This window comes from Hippoglossus stenolepis, chromosome 14, assembly GCF_022539355.2.
Source record: "Hippoglossus stenolepis isolate QCI-W04-F060 chromosome 14, HSTE1.2, whole genome shotgun sequence".
Lineage (NCBI taxonomy): Eukaryota > Metazoa > Chordata > Actinopteri > Pleuronectiformes > Pleuronectidae > Hippoglossus > Hippoglossus stenolepis.
In genome coordinates this window covers 12,436,124-12,454,651 of record NC_061496.1, presented here as the reverse complement: position 1 = coordinate 12,454,651, position 18,528 = coordinate 12,436,124, and the positions used below count along the sequence as shown (strand labels likewise).

Sequence of the window (18,528 nt, the reverse complement as noted above, 5' to 3'; positions counted from 1 at the left end):
GGGGCATTTACTTTATTTCCCCCTCACCCATGAGAATTACGTGACTGCAATTGTTCGGGGTGGACAAATTTCCTTATAGCTTTCACATCAGAGAGTTGTCCCCCGATTCCTCTTGACTGTTCTGCAGAGCCCCAAAGATTCTGCAGAGTTGACACGATACTTTCCTGGATTGATTCACACAAGATCCAATGTTTTCTCCAAAAGATTTGCGGTAGCTGAATATTTGATGTGAATAAGATATAAATAAAGCAATAAACAACAAGACAGAGGAGAGCAAAGATAAAAGATAAACAAAAAAAGAATTGAGAGGAATAGTCTTTGCATGACTTTGTAGTTGAAAAGCCAACAACTGTGATTTACCCAAAACTGATTTGCATGTGACCTTGTCAAACTAATATAAGTCAGGATGCAATATTGAGCCTGTTTCTTTTCATATTTATTTTATATTTATTTCTGAAGTTTTAAGGTGACACAAAGCAGCTTTCTACTTTCTACTTTAAGTTTGGTCAGTTTGACAGAAAACCACGTGTTCAAACCTTAGACAAAGACAACTGACCTCATTTCAATTCAATTCAATCCAATTCAATCTTATTTGTATAGCGCCAAATCATAATATTCATCTCAAGGCACTTTACATACAATTCTTAATCATACACAGGAACTTTGATGTAGCGACCCACCTGATTATTTTTTACATTTACAGCACATGGTTTCAAATGTGTTATTAAAACCTGTCAGATATTTCCAGGGACAATTTAGCAACTAGTAACTTCACTATAGTCTTAAGTGCTCCTGTGTAACAAATGGAAATACAAGGCCTTGAAAATCTTGCATCTCTTAAACGTAATTTGACCGAAGAATCACTCTTTGACTGTTTAGCTTTTTCATATTAGTCTGTGAATAGCATGCAGACCTTCTGCCACCCGTGTGTCATAATGTGTCTAATAATTAACATTTTCAAAGTCCTCATACAGCACTTTGGTGAATTTCAGAAGTTTGACTTTATTTATTCTCCAAACACTGTATGTACTGCTCCACTTCTCGGCAAATGTATCTGACCTACCTTTATTGTGACGTTTAAATCAAGGGTGTTTTAACCTGAACTTGTTCATCATGGTTAAAAGACTGTAAATCTGAGATATTTAATATGTGTTAAATAACCGTCAGAGCCTTCACACTACATATGGAGTCTGACATGGCATGTGAGAGGGAGGAGCCTCTGACCACCAGGCAGCAGCTTGAACCCAGAGCCAAACCCTTGATTTGCTGCTGTATCTCTGAATATGTGGGAACAACAGTGTGTGGCTGGTGAAGACACTTATGGCCAAACACACTTTACTTTTCACAACCGTACATTGTGTCTGCTCTTATATCTACAACAGTGAACAAGCTTAACTTAACTTAACAACAAACTTTGATGTACTACTATTATGTCTCAGGCTCAGGACGTAGAACAGGTCGTCCTCTCACAAGAAGGTTGGAGGAAAAATTAAATGGATTCAAATGTAGTAAAAACATTAAAAATATTAAAACATAAGCTATATTAATAATTAACACAGACACATTTATATGACAAACTCAGACCTGACCTAAGTAAAATCAAGATAAAAAATATAATTAGATTGAAAGTTATTAACAGTGGGATGTCGACAGCTTCAGGGCAACAGAGAAAGTCTGGTCCCCTTTAGTTTTAAGGTATAAGGTTGGACTGAAAGAAGTTGTTGTGACTCAAGTGACCAGAGTAGAAGGAGATTGGTAAAACTAAGGGGCTAAACCATTCAGAGCTTTAAAAACATTGTGATATTTAAATGTATGTCCCCATAATCAGTTTAATGGCTAAAATTGTGATTTATTTGCTACTTTTCTTTTACTATTGTATGATATAAAATGAAACAAAAAAGGGAAGGTCTTTAATTTCCTATCAGTGGAAACTCGATGGAAACCTGGCCAGGTTGTGTGTTCTGTGTTCAGATCCTCGTTCACATCCCGTCTTACCAGTCACATGTTTTACCCCCCTGATCTTAGGTAACATGTGTTTATTACAGAGTTTTCTGTCTGTAAAAGTGAAGTTTGAAACACCTACGCTGACACGAATGGATTGTGTCTGGTCAGTATTGGTCAGCCCAATAAGAAATCATTTGTTGACTTTATAAGAGGATATTCTTGATCCTCTTATCTTCCGCTGACCAAATGCTGACGAGCAAAAATGACCAAAATTGAAGTTGACTGCCTTTTACTCTTGTCGCACCTGACAGGAGTTTTTTTTTTCAGTTCTTCCCTTTAAACGAAGTGAAGTGTGTTTTGTAAAAGCAGAAGCACCACCTATACTTAAGTGTAGAGTAAATGTTGCGGGGTAGATCTCCACACACACAGAGCAGCTGGCTTCTCTGAACCAGAGCAGAAAGCACACTTTTGCTTTGTGCACTGAAATATTCAAGAGCTCCAAGTTTATGAGACAGTTACTGCCATCTGTGCCCCAGCGCTCAGTCCTCCCGTCATGGCTGAACATAAGGCCCAACATCAGAACTGATATGTGTGAGAAGTGTCACATAGATTCTCTGGTGTCGCCCGCGCTGCAAATCTCAATATCACCTGAATGGCACAAACAACACTCTTCATTTGCCTCCACGCACACACACACACACGCACACACACACGCACAACCCCACGCAGAACTCTAGTGCCGAGTCAAAATTTCCATATCCATGAGCGAGGGAAGGAAAAGAGGAAACATTTACACAAGACTGCCTCCACACAGTCGCAGAGAGCTTTTCTCCTAGGTGTCTTTTTTTCATATAATGTCATTGTGGAGCAAGCAAGCTCCTGCGAGAGCTTTTACGAATCTCTCCCTAAATGAGAGATTTCCTGAGACAAAAAAGCGGAGGAGGAAGGGTGCAATCAGACCAGGTTTGTTCGAGACAACATGGCTTCCTTCCTCACCGTTAGGCGAGTGTGTGTCAGAGCGAGACATTCAGATGTGGGGCTTTTTTTTTTTTTTCACCGAGCACTTTCCCAGGACAGTAATGCAGAGCAGTTCTAATGGTGTCATTCAAAGCAGCTGCCTTTCTCCAGCGATAAACTGAACGCCCTGCCTAAGCAATTCAAACCGCCTCCACAGATTGCAATACAGTCAACAAAGAACTTATCTTCCAAGTGGAACTATTCATCAATGAATGTGTTTGTGTGCCACGAAGTAGAAGGTAATTTGAAAAGATCTCAGCCACACCTGAATGGCTACTTCTCTTCATTCCACTTTTTGTCTTTTTTGTCACATTTGAATTCATCTGTTTCCCTGCTGCCGATGCCGGTTGCAGTGGATTTTAATAAAACCTGCAAATTTAGGTGTTTCTCTCAGCATTGTGTTGTGTGGGTCAGTAGCAAGCCAACAAAAACCATAACACCCAACCCTGCTCATTTCCCGCACACAGAATGGGGTCATTAGTCCAATGCAAGTCAACGTGCCAAAAATAAGACGTGTTGTTTTATTGCTTATCTTCAAAAGGCACCCTGAGCACATGAGAGCTGCACAGCCTTATGTTTCTGTTCATACAGGCATTTTTTTTACAACACAGCTATTACTTAGTCCATGTTGATAGAAATACAATGTGCTTAGAAATGTGAACAATGGCAAACTGCACCATAATTCACGAATATTATAAATGGCACATGTGCAAGACCAAAGGAAAAGAGCAGAAAATGGAACCTTTATGTAAATTCTATCCATCCATCCATCCATCCATCCATCCATCCAACCATTTTCTTGCTCTTCTCTGGGGTTGGGTCACAGTGGCAGCAGGCCTAGCAATGTGCTCCCTACTAAGGCTGCAACTTTCTGTCCGAGCTCAACCTGAGCCCAACAGGGATTCTGTTTTGTGTTTGAATCCAACCTGAGCCCGACGTTTTTCCCGATTACAGGCACGTGCAGTGGAAAAATCAAGTAGATAGCCTGGCCAACGTCACCAAACCCTCACCACACACATACCATTTCATATCTGAACCCAGCCCGACCCGTCATAGCCCGTCGTGCTCTGGTTGGGTATCCACCCACGTCTCTCTCCCCAGCTACGCCTTTACGCTCCTCCTGGGAGATCCCGAGCCGTTCCCAGGCCAGATTGAATATGAAGTCCCTCCAGCAAGTTTTGATAAGACTAGATCTGCATACATAAATATTTCTTTCCACTTTGTTTTCTTTTATTTCAAACAAACGTGTGATTCATAGACAATCTACGCAGCTAGATAAGGCAAGAATTTTGTTGTTTATAGTATAAGAACCCGGTGAGTGACCCGACATACATCAACCACTCCACAAAAGAATCTGCATCACAAGGTTCTGTATATAAACTGAAAGTGTATCCACAGTCTGAGTCTGGAAGAATTACAGTTGTTTAGACCTTTGTCTGAAGAACACTGAGATGGTCAGAGGAAGACACCCACACACACACACACAGCGTTGGAATGTGTGTGTGGATTTGTGTACCGTCCTCTGCGGAAGGGAGGGGGTCGTCCTTCAGTTGAAGTTAGTCGGTGTTGTTTTGGCCTGATCTACACAGCCCACTGTTCGTGTTCGAGCTAGAACAATGGCGCTGAGGCCTTAAAATAGCATCATTTACTGTAAGTCACGGTATCAACACACAGAAAAAAAGCTGCTTAAACTCTTCTTATATGAAGTGTAGAGCCAATTGAGGAAAGTGTGTCGGGTCAGAGCGGGTGGTGAAGGGACCGGGCCGCATGTTTGTGAAGGCAGATTAAAGAGCAGGACAGGAAGGGCCAGGTTTGGGGAAACAGGAAAACTGATGCAAGGAAGTGGAGTACGTCAGCAGCCGGCCCACCAGCCTCTGTGCTAAAAGTAAAATCAGACCCAGCGCGAGCATGGAGTCTTTGCTCAAGTCACCAATGAAACTTGTACTTTTGACAGGTACGTGAGCTTATCTCTTCTACATCATGGGCAGGTGTCTCACACAGACACAGCCACGCATGTGTTTGTATTTATCTCGTCTCCTTTTTACCTAGTTTGGCTTTAGATTTGAGCCTGAATGTAATATTTCTTGAAGCGTATAATAGCTGTATTTTGTGATGTTTACATGTACAATATATTTTGGATTGAGACAAGGGTGTTCTAAACTTGTATGTACAGTGGTTCAGTGGTTAATGTCACTCAACACTGCTTTTTGATGTTGTGCGAGCAGCAGGTAAACACAGTCAGAGATATAGATGTGGAATAAGTGAACATTTTTATACCACAGTTGGGGGGGGAAAAGCAGCAGTTGCATCACGAAATGGTCTGGAATATAAATGTCATGGTTTGTGCTGAACTTACACACTTTCACTGCTTCCTACGCAGCATGGCTCTCCAGTCTGATGGACCCATGCAGTCTCTCTGACATTTGTGATTCTTGTCACCCACTTGCAACATGCAAGAGCCTAAACGGATCAAACGACGCCTGCTTCTGTAACCACGGATACACCGGAGACGGAACAACCTTCTGCAAGGGTGACTGCCGACACACAAAATCCACTTAGAGTATTTACATCCATGCAGGAGCGCAGACAGTCGTGTGTGTGTGTGTGTGTGTGTGTGTGTGTGTGTGTGTGTGTGTGTGTGTGTGTGTGTGTGTGTGTGTGTGTGTGTGTGTGTGTGTTTGTGTAGCTGCTGCTCTGGAAGTATTTTTGTTTGTGACTGATCATCATGAGCAGACACAAGCATTAGAGCAGCATTTGTACACATGTAGGTTAAGGTAGAATGGTTGTTGACTGAGCAGAGCAAAATTACAAAGATGGAGGCCACTAAAAATATGAATTCACTTGGATTTGTTTAAGCTTTTAAAGGGGCAAGTTAATAACAATAGCAGCTTAATTAATATTTATCGGATTTTAAAAAGGGATTAACATAGATACAATTACATTTCTTATTCAAAAGAAAATCAACTAAATGATTGTTGCATGCGAGGAAACATGTTTTTTATTCCTGTGAGTGATCTTTAAAATATATTTATTTCAATTTCCTAGTCTGTGAGTAAGTGAAATAAAGATCCATATTTGTAGTTTGACTAACTACGTCTCTACCTAAACTGTTTTTAAGACACAGTTGTAATACTTTTTGTGAAAATATCTCCATGATGCAGCTTCATTAATTCATTTTAATGGCCTCTCAGTCTGCATTGTTACTCCAGTTATGTTTCTGGGCCTTTTAGAATTCCTGGAACCCATTTTGTTTCCTGACCTGAAGTCTGATCACAATCACAGCGGATCTTACATATTTCACGAGCCAAAAGTAGATCAGAATGCGAGTAATATAAACACGGCAGAGAAGGATTTTAAAACAAAAAACGCACAATGAAGTTCAGGGTTAATGGAGTTCCTCTGGAGGAGCAGATTCCAAAATAAAGTTAGGAAAATGTTAAATGGATTTGTAAAAGTAGAGCTATTATTAGCATAATTTCAGAGATTGTGACTTAAATAATAAAAATGGGTCAAGCTTCTTTACTTTGTTTGTGTAAAATCACTTATTTATTCAAGTATGTTTATTGAATTATGTAAATGTTATTCATAGATAAAGAGCTGATCCATACAGTGTATTTAACATTTTTAAAGAACAAAGTAACAAAGGCCAGAAACACAGTGTGTACAGTTCACTTTAGGAAAGCAAGGCATCAAAGTGCATCATAAACTACGTGGTGTGAAGTGTTTGCTCAGCCATGATGGCTGAAGGGTCCTGTGTGTCACGGAGGTATTTCCTCTTTGAATAAAATCACCTCCTGTCATCCGAGTGGAGGATTTCCCCTCCAGGACAGCTTTTGTGCGGAAGGTACAGACGAGCGGAAGAGCGGAGCGTCCGTCACAGCTGGACTAGTGAAAACAACAGTGGAAAGTCTTAGCAGGTCATTTCCAGTAAACTGGGAGAGCTGAGACAAAAGGTGTGTTTGAAAAAGATAAAGCCGGAGGAGCATTTCGCTATTATGAGTGGACCAGGCTGCTCTGTATCTGCTGCCATGGAAACCTGGGCTGGAATTTTAAGTCGTTTGAGACACTTGTAATCAAACAACTGCTCAGGAGTTAGAAATGTAAATGATAGAAATGTCCACAGCTGAGCATAAACATGTTCACGTCTAACAGGAATGGTCCAACAAATACATGAAGCTGCATGGTTCATGTTCAGGAACTGTTTTCAAGATACCAGTCGGCAGTGGTGGGATGTAACAAAGTACTTTTACTGAATTACTTCATTGCCCAAGTATTTTTTTCCTTTGTCTGTACTTCATTTAGTAGATTTATTTTCAGGTACTTTCAGGACATCGTTTTTTTATACTTTCAAAAGTGATCGATAACGATGGGGGAATCGGTCCATCGATCCAATCAGAGCAGGCAGGTAACACTAGGCCCCGCCTCCTGCAGCAGTAGTGTCACTGATGAAGAGACACTGCCAAGGCTCTGTCATAATGATGTAGCCTAGTTGTAGTAACAGTAGTAGTAGTATTAGGGAATAGGCTGCACATTTACTTTTAATTTTTTTACTTACTAACCTTTTCTCAAATTGAAAAGTTAATGTTTTACTTTTGCTTTCTATTTGAGTAACACACGCAAGTCCAGTGGTCAATGTAAACTTGTTGAACTTCCAAAGGTACAATGACCTGCTTGACTCAGAAGCTTCACATAAATGTTTACTTTTTATCTATTTATTTGTACTTTTACTCAAGTCAAATGTTTGAGCAACTCCTCCGCCACTGCTGCTCAGTCTGTCATCCACTTCTTCAGTTTATCCCAGCAAGATAAAAAACGATTGGTCAAACTTCCACATGCACAAAACTTTTCTTGTCTGTAACAGAAGTTCACTTTCTGTCCTCGTCTCCTCGCCCCAGATGACAACGAGTGCCATAACGTGACTAATATCTGCGGGGACAGGGGGACCTGCACCAACACAGCGGGCAGCTACTACTGCACATGTGTCTCTGGATACACATCCACGGGTCCGGACAAGTTCCAGCCCAACGATGGCACCGAGTGCCGCGGTAATGTCTAACTCCCTCTCAGTGTTTGTATAGATGACATCATGATCAGTGCCATCAACTGTACTGACCGAGGGCTTCACACATATATCACATGTACGAGTGTGAGTGAAAGTAGTTACTGTATGGCAGTGAGGGTGTCAGGACTGTGTGTGTGTGTGTGTGTGTGTGTGTTTTTGTGTGTGTATACTGTTTTCCCTTTCACTCTACTGAGGAGGATAAACACACGGGGGTGATTTTCCTTCCCTCGACCTTTCACTTGCTTCCTATCTGCTATTCTGAGAACCCGTCTGAGACACTTTTTTTTCCTCATGCGGTATAGCGTACCGTTCCTAGTGGAGAGGCATACGGCTGATTTTAGATGCAGATGTATGGATATTCAGATGTGTAGCATGTAGGAATTGTAGTTCCTCTCCCAAAATCAATTATACAGTATATTAAATACACAGAGTGGGATTTCTAATGTCAGATTCTACTTTTGATTTGCATGAAAAACAAAGCAATAAAAATCACGTCCACTCTCAGAAGATACTTTAAAGACAGATCTCTGTAAATGGAGCAGTTTCTTCATTCTAAGAATTGAAGTTACCAGATGAAAAATGTATTTTATAATGTACAGGATAAGGGAACACAATTTACACATAGCGTACAATTATTTATATTATACATATAATTATGCACAAGTTCTGATTCAGTAAAATGCACATTTAAATAATTCTTTATTCACTCTCAGATAGATAGACCCTGAACTTTTTTTTGATGGCTAGATAAAAGAACGTCCCTGACCACTGAATCCTATCCTCTTGACCTCGATATCCAGATCTTGAAATGTGTCTCTTTATTCTTTATTGAACAAGGACAATGCAAAAAAACATTAAATTCAAAAATTCTGAAATTGTTAGTAAGTGACTATTATTTTTAAAATACTACTGACCTAACAGGGACCAATCAGGTTTCAGCTGGGGCTGGTGCCCTCTAGCCCCCACCCCTGGATCCACCCCTGTTCAATCTATATTTATTTAACAGATTTTTGGGACTTATACTTTAATCTTACTGTCTTTAATTGGATATGAACTCTTTCTTTCAGACATTGATGAGTGTTTGACGGGACAGGTCTGTGGACCAAACTCAAACTGCCACAACACCGATGGATCTTTCTCCTGCACCTGTCAGCGCGACTACGTCCCAACTGCAGACACCGAGCACTTCCATCCGGAGAGAGGAGTAAGATGTAAAGGTCGGTGCACAGTGACACACACATATCACACAACCGCACTAGTATGTAGATCCAAGAACATACACCGGTCTACCATGCACAACCAAACATGTTCTTTTGAGTGAACGGTGCAATCTTAGATTTTCTGACATTTTAGGAAACACTCGTGACAAAGATGTGTTATTATGCATGTGCTGTTCTGTGAAACTCCGACATAACTGAAATGTTCTCGGTGAATTCACGGGAAAATATACTCAGTAACCGAAGTGATGCTTGTGGTAATTGTTGTTTTTCAGAGCATCCCCAAAAGCACTGCCATGACAACATCAGGTGCATCATGCAGACGGTCAATAAAACATTAGAATTTGTAAGTACCGCTCTCCCAATAATGATGGAAATACATATTATGACTCTAAAGTAGACATGAGATGAAAAAGGCCTAAAATACATAGTAAAGTAACCAGTGCTGCGTCTCAGTTCTCATACTTCTACACACATGCTTGATGTATGTAGTGTGTTCACACTGACTAAAGCATTATGCAGTGTAGTGGAAGCGAAGGGACCACCAACCTATTTCTAAATGTATAAAAATGGTGGCCAAGAAAGGAGGACGTATGAGTAATTGTAGTTTCAGCAATGGTGGTGTTATTTTAATCCTGTATGACAAGCAGGGTACACATGAGAGAGTAAATATTTTGTCAAGCCACAATCACGGTCACATTTTGCGATGATCATGTCCAATGAGCGCACAACGTCCTTGTTTGATGTGGGACAACACTACGCACTTCACAAGTATCCTGTGTACAATGTACTACATGTGAGTGTACTGACTAAAGTATCTGATATGAGATACAGCGCACCGCAGTACAGTTTTGCCACCTACAGGCCAGAAAAGTAACTGCAGCAAAAATTTGGGACAGACATGTTGATTTGCGCCATCTAGAGGCAAAGAAAGTAATAGCTTTAGAAAGTTTGATACACAAGCCACCTGCAGGAAATTACTGGAATTGCTTGGACTTTTCTTTCCTGTAGGTGGCAGTATTAGGCATGTGTTGAATTGGTCTGAATGTCCCACCTCCTTCATCCTTCCATCTAAAGCACAATTTAGTTGTTTCACAGTATCATAATATATAATTATAAAATATAAATAATAACTAGATGAAGTATGAAAACACTGAAAACACTCTTATACTCTAACACAAATGTTTCTTTTTGTTTGTTTGTTTGTGTCGTAGATGAGCAACCTCACGGAGCCCCAGAGTTTACTGAAGGAAATTGCCAAGCAGACGTCCGGTGAACTCACCTCGGTGGAAGTGATCGCTTATGTTGAGGCCCTGAGTCGCTCTGCATCAACGCTGGCTGCGGGAGAAAAGGATTCCACTGTCAAACCATCAGTCATCAACTCAACTCTCTCAGTAAACCTTGTTTTCCATTCGTGTTTCTCATTCAGCATCTGGAGCTCTGCCTGAAATGCAGCTACGCTTTGAACTGGTTTAGGAAAAAAAACTGTAATTGTATCAAACACGTTCCAGTTCTGTGAAAGACTTCAGTGGTTTCCTACACAAGCTGCAAGTCATTGTTTTTTGATGCCAGTGTATAATATCTTTAAGTTTTTGGCAGCATTGGCACCATTAGCTTATCATGTTTCACCAAACCTCTCCGCTGGCTTCTACCTCGCACTTATAAAACTGTTGTTTTAGGAAAGACGACATATCTGACACATTAACTGTTCAGTTACTGTGTTCACAAAAACATGTCTGACACTTTAAAATCAATTAACACTGCAAAGTAAACACGTTTTATCTCAGGTCTTTCAGATCCACATCCTGTGCAGTAATGAATGAAAAAGTCGAAAGAGGCCAGGCTGTGCAAACACACGGTTCTAACCACAGAGGGAAAACATATTGCAGGACAAGTATAGATTATGGCTGTGTTTGAAATCACCCACTCACTCACCAACCCCTACATGTAGGGACTTTTATATAGAGGAAGTGAGCTCATCGGCAAAAGATAAAATATCTCTTTCAGACACTACTCACCGCATTTTCCCTGTGTCGGTGACTAAGTAATTGTTGCAGGACTAGGACGTACAACAAGAAGGTCAGCCTGTGGAAAATCCCACAATAAATTTGAAATGTCAATTTTACACTTAGTATTAATACTTTATGGTAAAAAGCATTTTGAAGGAGCATCTTTTAATAAAGAAATAAACTAGTTTGTCACAGTTTGTGCTGTGATGCTTTTCTCTGCTCTTATTAGCATTTGTACGACAGGTCGGTCTGTTCCTGCTGCTCCTCTCGTCTCTCCGCCACAAGCGCAATGCATGATGGTATATATTGCTCAGTTAGTGACCATCGGTTGTACACTACTTTTCATGATGCATTGTGGGAAACAATGAGTCCACTAGTGAATAAAAAACTACAAAATGGCGAACTCACTATTTAGTGCACTAAATCGAGAGTAGAGTGATTTCTGACTCAGCTGAAATCAGACTCTATTATAAATGTGTTGCACTGATACAACTCCTTTTCAACAGAAATTAGTCGAAGCAGTGAACAACCTGGTGGAGAAGGATGAACTCGTGGCTTGGAGCAGAATCAAAGAAGATCGCCGGGAGCGCACCATCACCAAGCTGCTGCACACTGTTGAACAAAGTGCTCTGACATTGGCCAACAGCTACAAAACTCCAACTGAGCTGGAAATCAAAGCTACCGAAATGGGTGAGACAATAAATATGCACAGAAAGCTCTCGCCAGCTCTCAAATTCTAATAAGTCGTCCTGCCCTTTATCTCCAAACTTTTAATTTCTTCTTGATTTATTTTATCCTCAACTGCAGAATTGAAACTCTTTACTTTCGATGCCCGTCACACAAAACCCAAAGTGTCTGCTTCCATGGGAGGAGATCACATGGAGCTGACTCGGAGACTGGGGCCGGAGGAGGACAGGAACGGTGAGATAACTAGTTTCACAGCAACAACAAAACCAGTGGAATGAAAAATGCATTTTCCCAGTCCTTTCCATCTGGCTGCTTCTCTGTGGAGGGAGTAACTGTTTTGCTTTGTGTTGCCATATGTCACCCGTCTTAAAAGCTGTTGAACTAATGGCTTCACTAACACTGAACAGCAGCATAGACATCAGATCAAGCTTGGAACAACTTCTAATGCAGAAACATGACACAATCTCACAGAAAGTTATGATTGAACATAGTTTTTATGGGGCTTTTTAGTTACATTCAGTATATATTAGTACATCTGTTACACACTGGCTGTACATTTTCCAAACGTCTCTCTGATCTGATCCGAAACACAACCAACGTGATTATGAATCATCTTTGACAATGAGGTCGACTCCCTTTCGTCTAGAAACTTTTTTCTGTTGCTGTTGTATCTCAACAGGAAGCGTGTCGGTGGTGTTCCTGCGATATGACAGCGTCGGCGACATCCTGAAGCCGAGCAGCGACCCAGGTGTCACCGACTACTCGCGCTACGCGGGAACAGGGGAAATCACTGTCAACTCCCCGGTCGTTGCGGCAGCCATTAAACCTGCTGACGTTTACCAACTTGACCATGTCACCTTCACTCTGAGGCACAATGAGGTAAAAGTCCACAGAGTGCTGAGGCCGGTTTTCTCGGCTGCGCTCTTTACGGCCTCCTTCAGGCCGCGACACAGTGTCATTGTTTGTTTTCTGTCGTGAACAATGTGACTCTGTTGGAGCGGCCGGAGATCTGTCTTTCTTTCTTCTTTGGTGTATCGAGAGAGATTTGCTGAAACTAGTCCACGATCTCACTTTGGTTTTTTATCCCTGGGTTTATTAAAAGTAGCATTTTGAAACAGCTTATATATAATTATTTCCTCCTCGTTTTATTGAATAGAATTTTTTCCCTGTTGTTTCGCAGATCCCAGCTCAATCTTTAAGACATTATTCTTCACTTAAATTGGAAATCTAGGTTCAGTTATAAGTGTCTTAACATATACATGTGTGTAATTGTCACACTGGAGCCATTACTGCGTTCTCCTTTATTGTGAAGAGTCACCTCGCAAAATGAGTCTGGCAATAATTTGCTCCAGTTTCCATTAACACCAATTTACACAGACTCACATGGGAAGGAGGAGTTGGTGTTTTGTGTAAAGGTTTCATGAAATTTTAAGATTTCGCTCCACGTATTCCTGCAGTGGCCCCTCAGTTACAGGGAGGGAAAGGTGAATAAATGATGGCGAAACGCGGGTGATGAGGGAAATTACCCTGAAATTTAATGTACTGGTATTTTCTTTTCAGATAATTTAAATGCCGGAGGAAGCGAAATCATTATTTTTGTTGGGCCCTTGAGGTTTGAACAATAAAGGTGTTGATTTATGTTGAGCAGTGAAAATTATCTTGAGATTCACCTTAAAGGGCATCAAGCAATCATTTTGAATGTTATATTCCCATAATGCACTGGGTTTCTTGCTTGTCTAAATCTTTTTTAAATAAAACTCAAGGGGCAAAATGTAGTGATTTATCTAAAGACTTAGAAGTTAAGAAACAGGAGACTATATTTCATATTAAATATTTGTTAATTATTTCTCCAATTGTAGTTGTTTCGTGGATTATTGTCATTGAAGAAATCTTGTTATGTGAATTTTAGAGATAAAAACCTGAAAGATGATAAGGATTACATTGGTTGTCACTCTGGTGTCACCGTGCACCATTGCCTTTGATCCAATGTATTTATAAAACATTTTGAATCAGTAGCTCATAAAGTTCTAAAGTTGTTTGATCAATTAGAAAAACAGAAAAGTCAATGTAAAACACAACAAACACGTGAACACCAGTGAAAACAACAGCTACAGAAACAACACCAAATTAAACATTTTATTTTTTCTGATACGCTTTTCAAAAAACTTTGGATGAACAATAATTAAGTTTCACCAGGACTTTGATGAGGCCTGCACAACCTGCTCCTGAGCCCCTGGTGGTGTGGCTCCGCCAAGCAGCGCAGTGCAATAACTAATAAAAAGCGTCCACAGTTAACAGCACCTTTGTTCCCCTCTATCCCCTGAAGCCCATAGACACTAAAGCTGATGTGACGAGCTGCGCCTTCTGGGAGTACGAGCCGGACAGCCTGCAGGGCCACTGGGCCACTCGCGGCTGCAAGACCCTCCACGTCAACAGCAACGCCACCAGCTGCTCCTGCAACCACCTCACACACTTCGCCATCCTCATGTCCTCAGGACGAGCCAACGTGAGTCATCCTGATGGGTTACTTTCTTTTTTTATGTTCAGGCCATTCACACCATATTCACTGTTCTGTTCTCCAAGTTGTCAACTTGTCTTTAACTATGACAGTTTTTAGCCCTAAAACAATGAAGGTTTCAGATGATATTTAGTTTAGTCTTAGAAAGACGATCGTCTTCTCAATCAGTCTCAAACAGTGAACTTTCAGTTTGTCTAAAAAAAATCCAACATATCTGAAAATAGTTTATGATGTGGTATTTGTTTTATAATTATAAAAATATAAAGTATAGTGAATGTTCTTGTGTTCTTTATTCCCCTTTATTCAGATTCCTCATTATATAGATGTGGGACTATGATTGATGATTGATAATATTTGTTTTTAAATCTAATTGTATTATATTATATTATATTATATATTATTATATTGGTTTTTTGTTTTATATAATAAATACATTTTTTCACCTATTAAAAAGAAAAAATATTATGTTCTGCTCAGAATAATGGTATTGATTTGTTTTGAGATGGTATTTTACGGAATACAACCTGACACAAAACCATGCAGCCATGAGAAATTTAATATTTAACATAAGTAAAATAAAAACGTTTCCCTGACATTTTTATGCAATAATAACTACGAGTGGCTGATACGGGGTCAGGATCTTTACCCACTCTGTCTGCAGGCCAACTCACTCATGTAGCCCCAAGTCATATCAGATGGAAAACACAAGAGATGAGAACTTTAACATGACACGAGCTGCGAATGAAACACCTCCCTTTTCATTTGCTTCTCAGCTGGTGGCCCACTACACCATCCTGACCCGGATCACCCAGCTGGGGATGATCATCTCGCTCATCTGTCTGTCCATGTGCATCTTCACCTTCTGGTTCTTTAGCGAGATCCAGAGCACCAGAACCACCATCCACAAGAACCTGTGCTGCAGCCTCTTCATGGCCGAGTTCATCTTCCTCATCGGGATCAACATGAACACGCACAAGGTGACTTCATGGATGCACTTGAACCCAGTGAGACAAAGACGACTTCCTGTTTGCGTGTGTACATGTATCGGTGTGACCCCATTTCATGACGTCACATTTAATTTGAAAAAAACCCACATTTATATTTATTATATTCATATTTCAATAAAAGGAACATTTTGAACATTTTTACAAATCATTTCAGTTCATATAATAGCTTTTTTGACATGATAATAACGAGAGTAAAGTCATGTCTTTAATCAGGGTAAACAAAGAGGATCTAAATGACAAATCTGTGTCTAACTTCCTCTTCTCTGCTACTCGGCAGCTCTTCTGCTCCGTCATCGCGGGGCTGCTGCACTACTTCTTCCTCGCGGCCTTTGCCTGGATGTGCATCGAGGGCATCCATCTGTACTTGATAGTTGTTGGCGTCATCTACAACAAAGGCTTCCTGCACCGTAACTTTTACGTCTTTGGCTACGGGAGCCCGGCAGTGGTGGTGGCCATCTCTGCCACGTTGGGCTCCAAGTATTATGGCACCGATAAAGTGTAAGTACAGAGAGGTGGGGGGGAGACTAAGGGCTTATGCTAAGACCTTCTTCTTTTTTTTTCTTCTTCAAACTCATTCAGCATTTTTTTCAGGAAAGACAGATAAACAAATTACATTAATTATAAAGACAAGGGGACAGAGATTAAATTCGGCCTGCAGGGATTCAGAGGAAGTTGAAGTCGCTTCGACTGCCTGGAAGCAAGAAAGTTATTAAGAGAATTAAAAGAAAGTGTGAGGTACCATGGAGACTCTGAATGGAAATCTATAAATAAATATTATCCTGGTGTTTATTAATGCAAGAATATCAATATTAAAAGATCGAGGTTTTGCCAAAGATGTGCTGATTGTGTGTTTGTGAGAAGGGATCGCGTTTCCTACCTATTGTTTTTGTACTTGTAGGAGAAGAAGGGTCTGTACAACATACAACATTGTCATAATTGAGATTAGAAAGGATTATTACAGCACGTTCAGTTAATAAAATGTTAAAATAAATGACTGACTTTGTTCATTTGTATCACAGGTGTTGGCTGAGCACAGAAAACCATTTCATCTGGAGTTTCATTGGACCTGCGTGTTTGATCATTCTGGTGGGATCAGATTTCTTCTTAACCAAAAGTGACTGTTGTAATTGAAACAATCAAACAGGGATTGTTTCACAAAGATAAATATTCATCATATGCTCATGTTTTTTTTTTTTGTTGATTTCCTCTGAAGGTTAATCTCTTGGCGTTTCTCGTAATCATCTTCAAAGTGTACCGGCACACCGCTGTGAAAAAGCCTGAAATCAGCCACTATCAGAACATCAGGTAGGATAATCTGTTCCTGTGCTGAGTGGGTCAAAGGAGCATTGGAAATAAAACTGTTAGTTCCTCATTTGAGGGATTATTAAGGACTCGTGTGTCTGAAGTGGGTTTGGTCCTCCCGCAGGTCGTGTGCCCGCGGTGCCTTGGCCCTGCTGTTCGTGCTGGGAGCCACCTGGACCTTCGGAGTGCTGCACATCCTCTACGAGACCACCCTCACTGCCTATCTGTTCACCTTCACCAACGCCTTCCAGGGCATGTTCATCTTCATCTTCCTCTGCGTGCTGTCCAGAAAGGTAGGACGCAGGACGCTCCCACTTCTCTTCGTATTGATTCAGATTTATTTATTTATTTAACAATCATTCTGTGAGTGCAGGTGGAAAATTATCAAGCTGGTCAGATTTTAATGCCTTGCTAAAGAGTATCTCAACAGTAGTTTGTTAATCGAACAGTCATTTATTACATTATATTATATTATATTATATTATATTATATTATATTATATTATATTATATTATATTATATTATATTATATTATATTATATTATATTTTATTATATTATATTATATTATGATTTATTATATTATATTATATTGCATGCAATCGAACTTATTCAATACATTATTGAAATATTACCCAATATATTATATTATAAACAGCATTTTAATGAGGTTTCAAGCTAATTTTTGCCTATTTAAAAAGAATATGCATTTTTTAAATATATATAAATCTAAAATCTAAACATACATACATATTATATCATATAATAATATATGATATGATACGAAATGATATGATATTATATTATATTATTAATTCTCCTTCTTGTATGTGTTGTTGCAGATTCAGGAGGAGTACTACAGGCTTTTCAAAAACGTGCCATGTTGCTTTGAATGCCTGAGATGAATGAATTTCCACCAAAGCCTGAACATCTGCACTTGTACAATAACAGTCGATATTAAAGCTTCGCAGTGTCATGTGACTCATACTTTCATTTTCTGTAAAAATGCAGAGGGAGGAATAGTTTAGTTCGGATGTCTGATGAATGAGAACACGAAGCACTTGTGAATTTCAAAACATTTAGTTTCTCCAGAAATCCTGCATCATGTTATAGAGTGTTTTATACAATAAAAACATACAACTGTATCTAATACTCCACAAAATACATTCCTCTGAGAGTAATACTGCAACCAAACTACTTTTTGTTATATTTGTTGTTAATTTAAACCCTTTTCAACTATCAGATTACACTAAACAATAACCTGCAGTATCTGTTGTCTTTGTTTCTTTCTTGTGTTTGAAATTGATTTGTAAATTATTAAAATGAATGTGGCGCACAAACTCTTCTCTTCTTTTATGTGCAGAATCAATGGTCTTGTTTAATGCATTCTTTCACCTTGCCTCTGTGAACAACTAAGTGTACAGTGAATTAAACATGAAACGTTGAGAAGACCGTCTCCATTTTCTCATGCATGGAAGTCAGTCTGTATGGCAACAGCGCCATCTACTGGACATAATGAAGACTTGCTAGGCACTGTGAGGCCTCACCTGAATTAATCAGATTACTGACTTCATGAAGCTCTTAACATCATTTACTTGTTATTAACATCCTGGAAAGAGGGAAATTCAGTTTCACTGCAAATTTTACATTCACCCCAACAAACCACACCCCATGAAACAAACAAGAGTCAGACAACAACAACTGTAACAATCTAGTGTCTTTAAATAATTGTCTTAATCCCATGTAACTAAACCAAGATAAACTAG

At 39.8% G+C, this 18,528-nt stretch overlaps 1 protein-coding gene across 1 annotated transcript; it reads left to right on the top strand.

The window, feature by feature from the left end:
* Positions 1-4,685: 4,685 nt before the first annotated feature.
* adgrl4 (adhesion G protein-coupled receptor L4) lies at positions 4,686-18,102 on the top strand. Its single transcript, XM_035177219.2, has 16 exons — positions 4,686-4,915; positions 5,342-5,491; positions 7,857-8,006; positions 9,091-9,240; positions 9,516-9,586; positions 10,455-10,634; positions 11,756-11,939; positions 12,057-12,170; positions 12,616-12,815; positions 14,263-14,442; positions 15,228-15,431; positions 15,739-15,959; positions 16,481-16,547; positions 16,675-16,766; positions 16,888-17,056; positions 17,605-18,102. Exons 1-16 carry the CDS (start codon positions 4,870-4,872, stop codon positions 17,665-17,667), a joined length of 2,241 nt encoding a protein of 746 aa, XP_035033110.1. The 5' UTR covers positions 4,686-4,869; the 3' UTR covers positions 17,668-18,102.
* Positions 18,103-18,528: the final 426 nt, after the last annotated feature.

What these genes read in the sequence shown, in the direction of transcription:
- adgrl4 (XM_035177219.2), top strand. Translation starts at nt 4,870, where the DNA reads ATGGAGTCTTTGCTCAAGTCACCAATGAAACTTGTACTTTTGACAG. An exon ending in TCAACATGAACACGCACAAG is followed by an intron (nt 15,432 to 15,738) that starts GTGACTTCATGG and finishes GCTACTCGGCAG; the next exon opens with CTCTTCTGCTCCGTCATCGC. An exon ending in TATTATGGCACCGATAAAGT is followed by an intron (nt 15,960 to 16,480) that starts GTAAGTACAGAG and finishes TTTGTATCACAG; the next exon opens with GTGTTGGCTGAGCACAGAAA.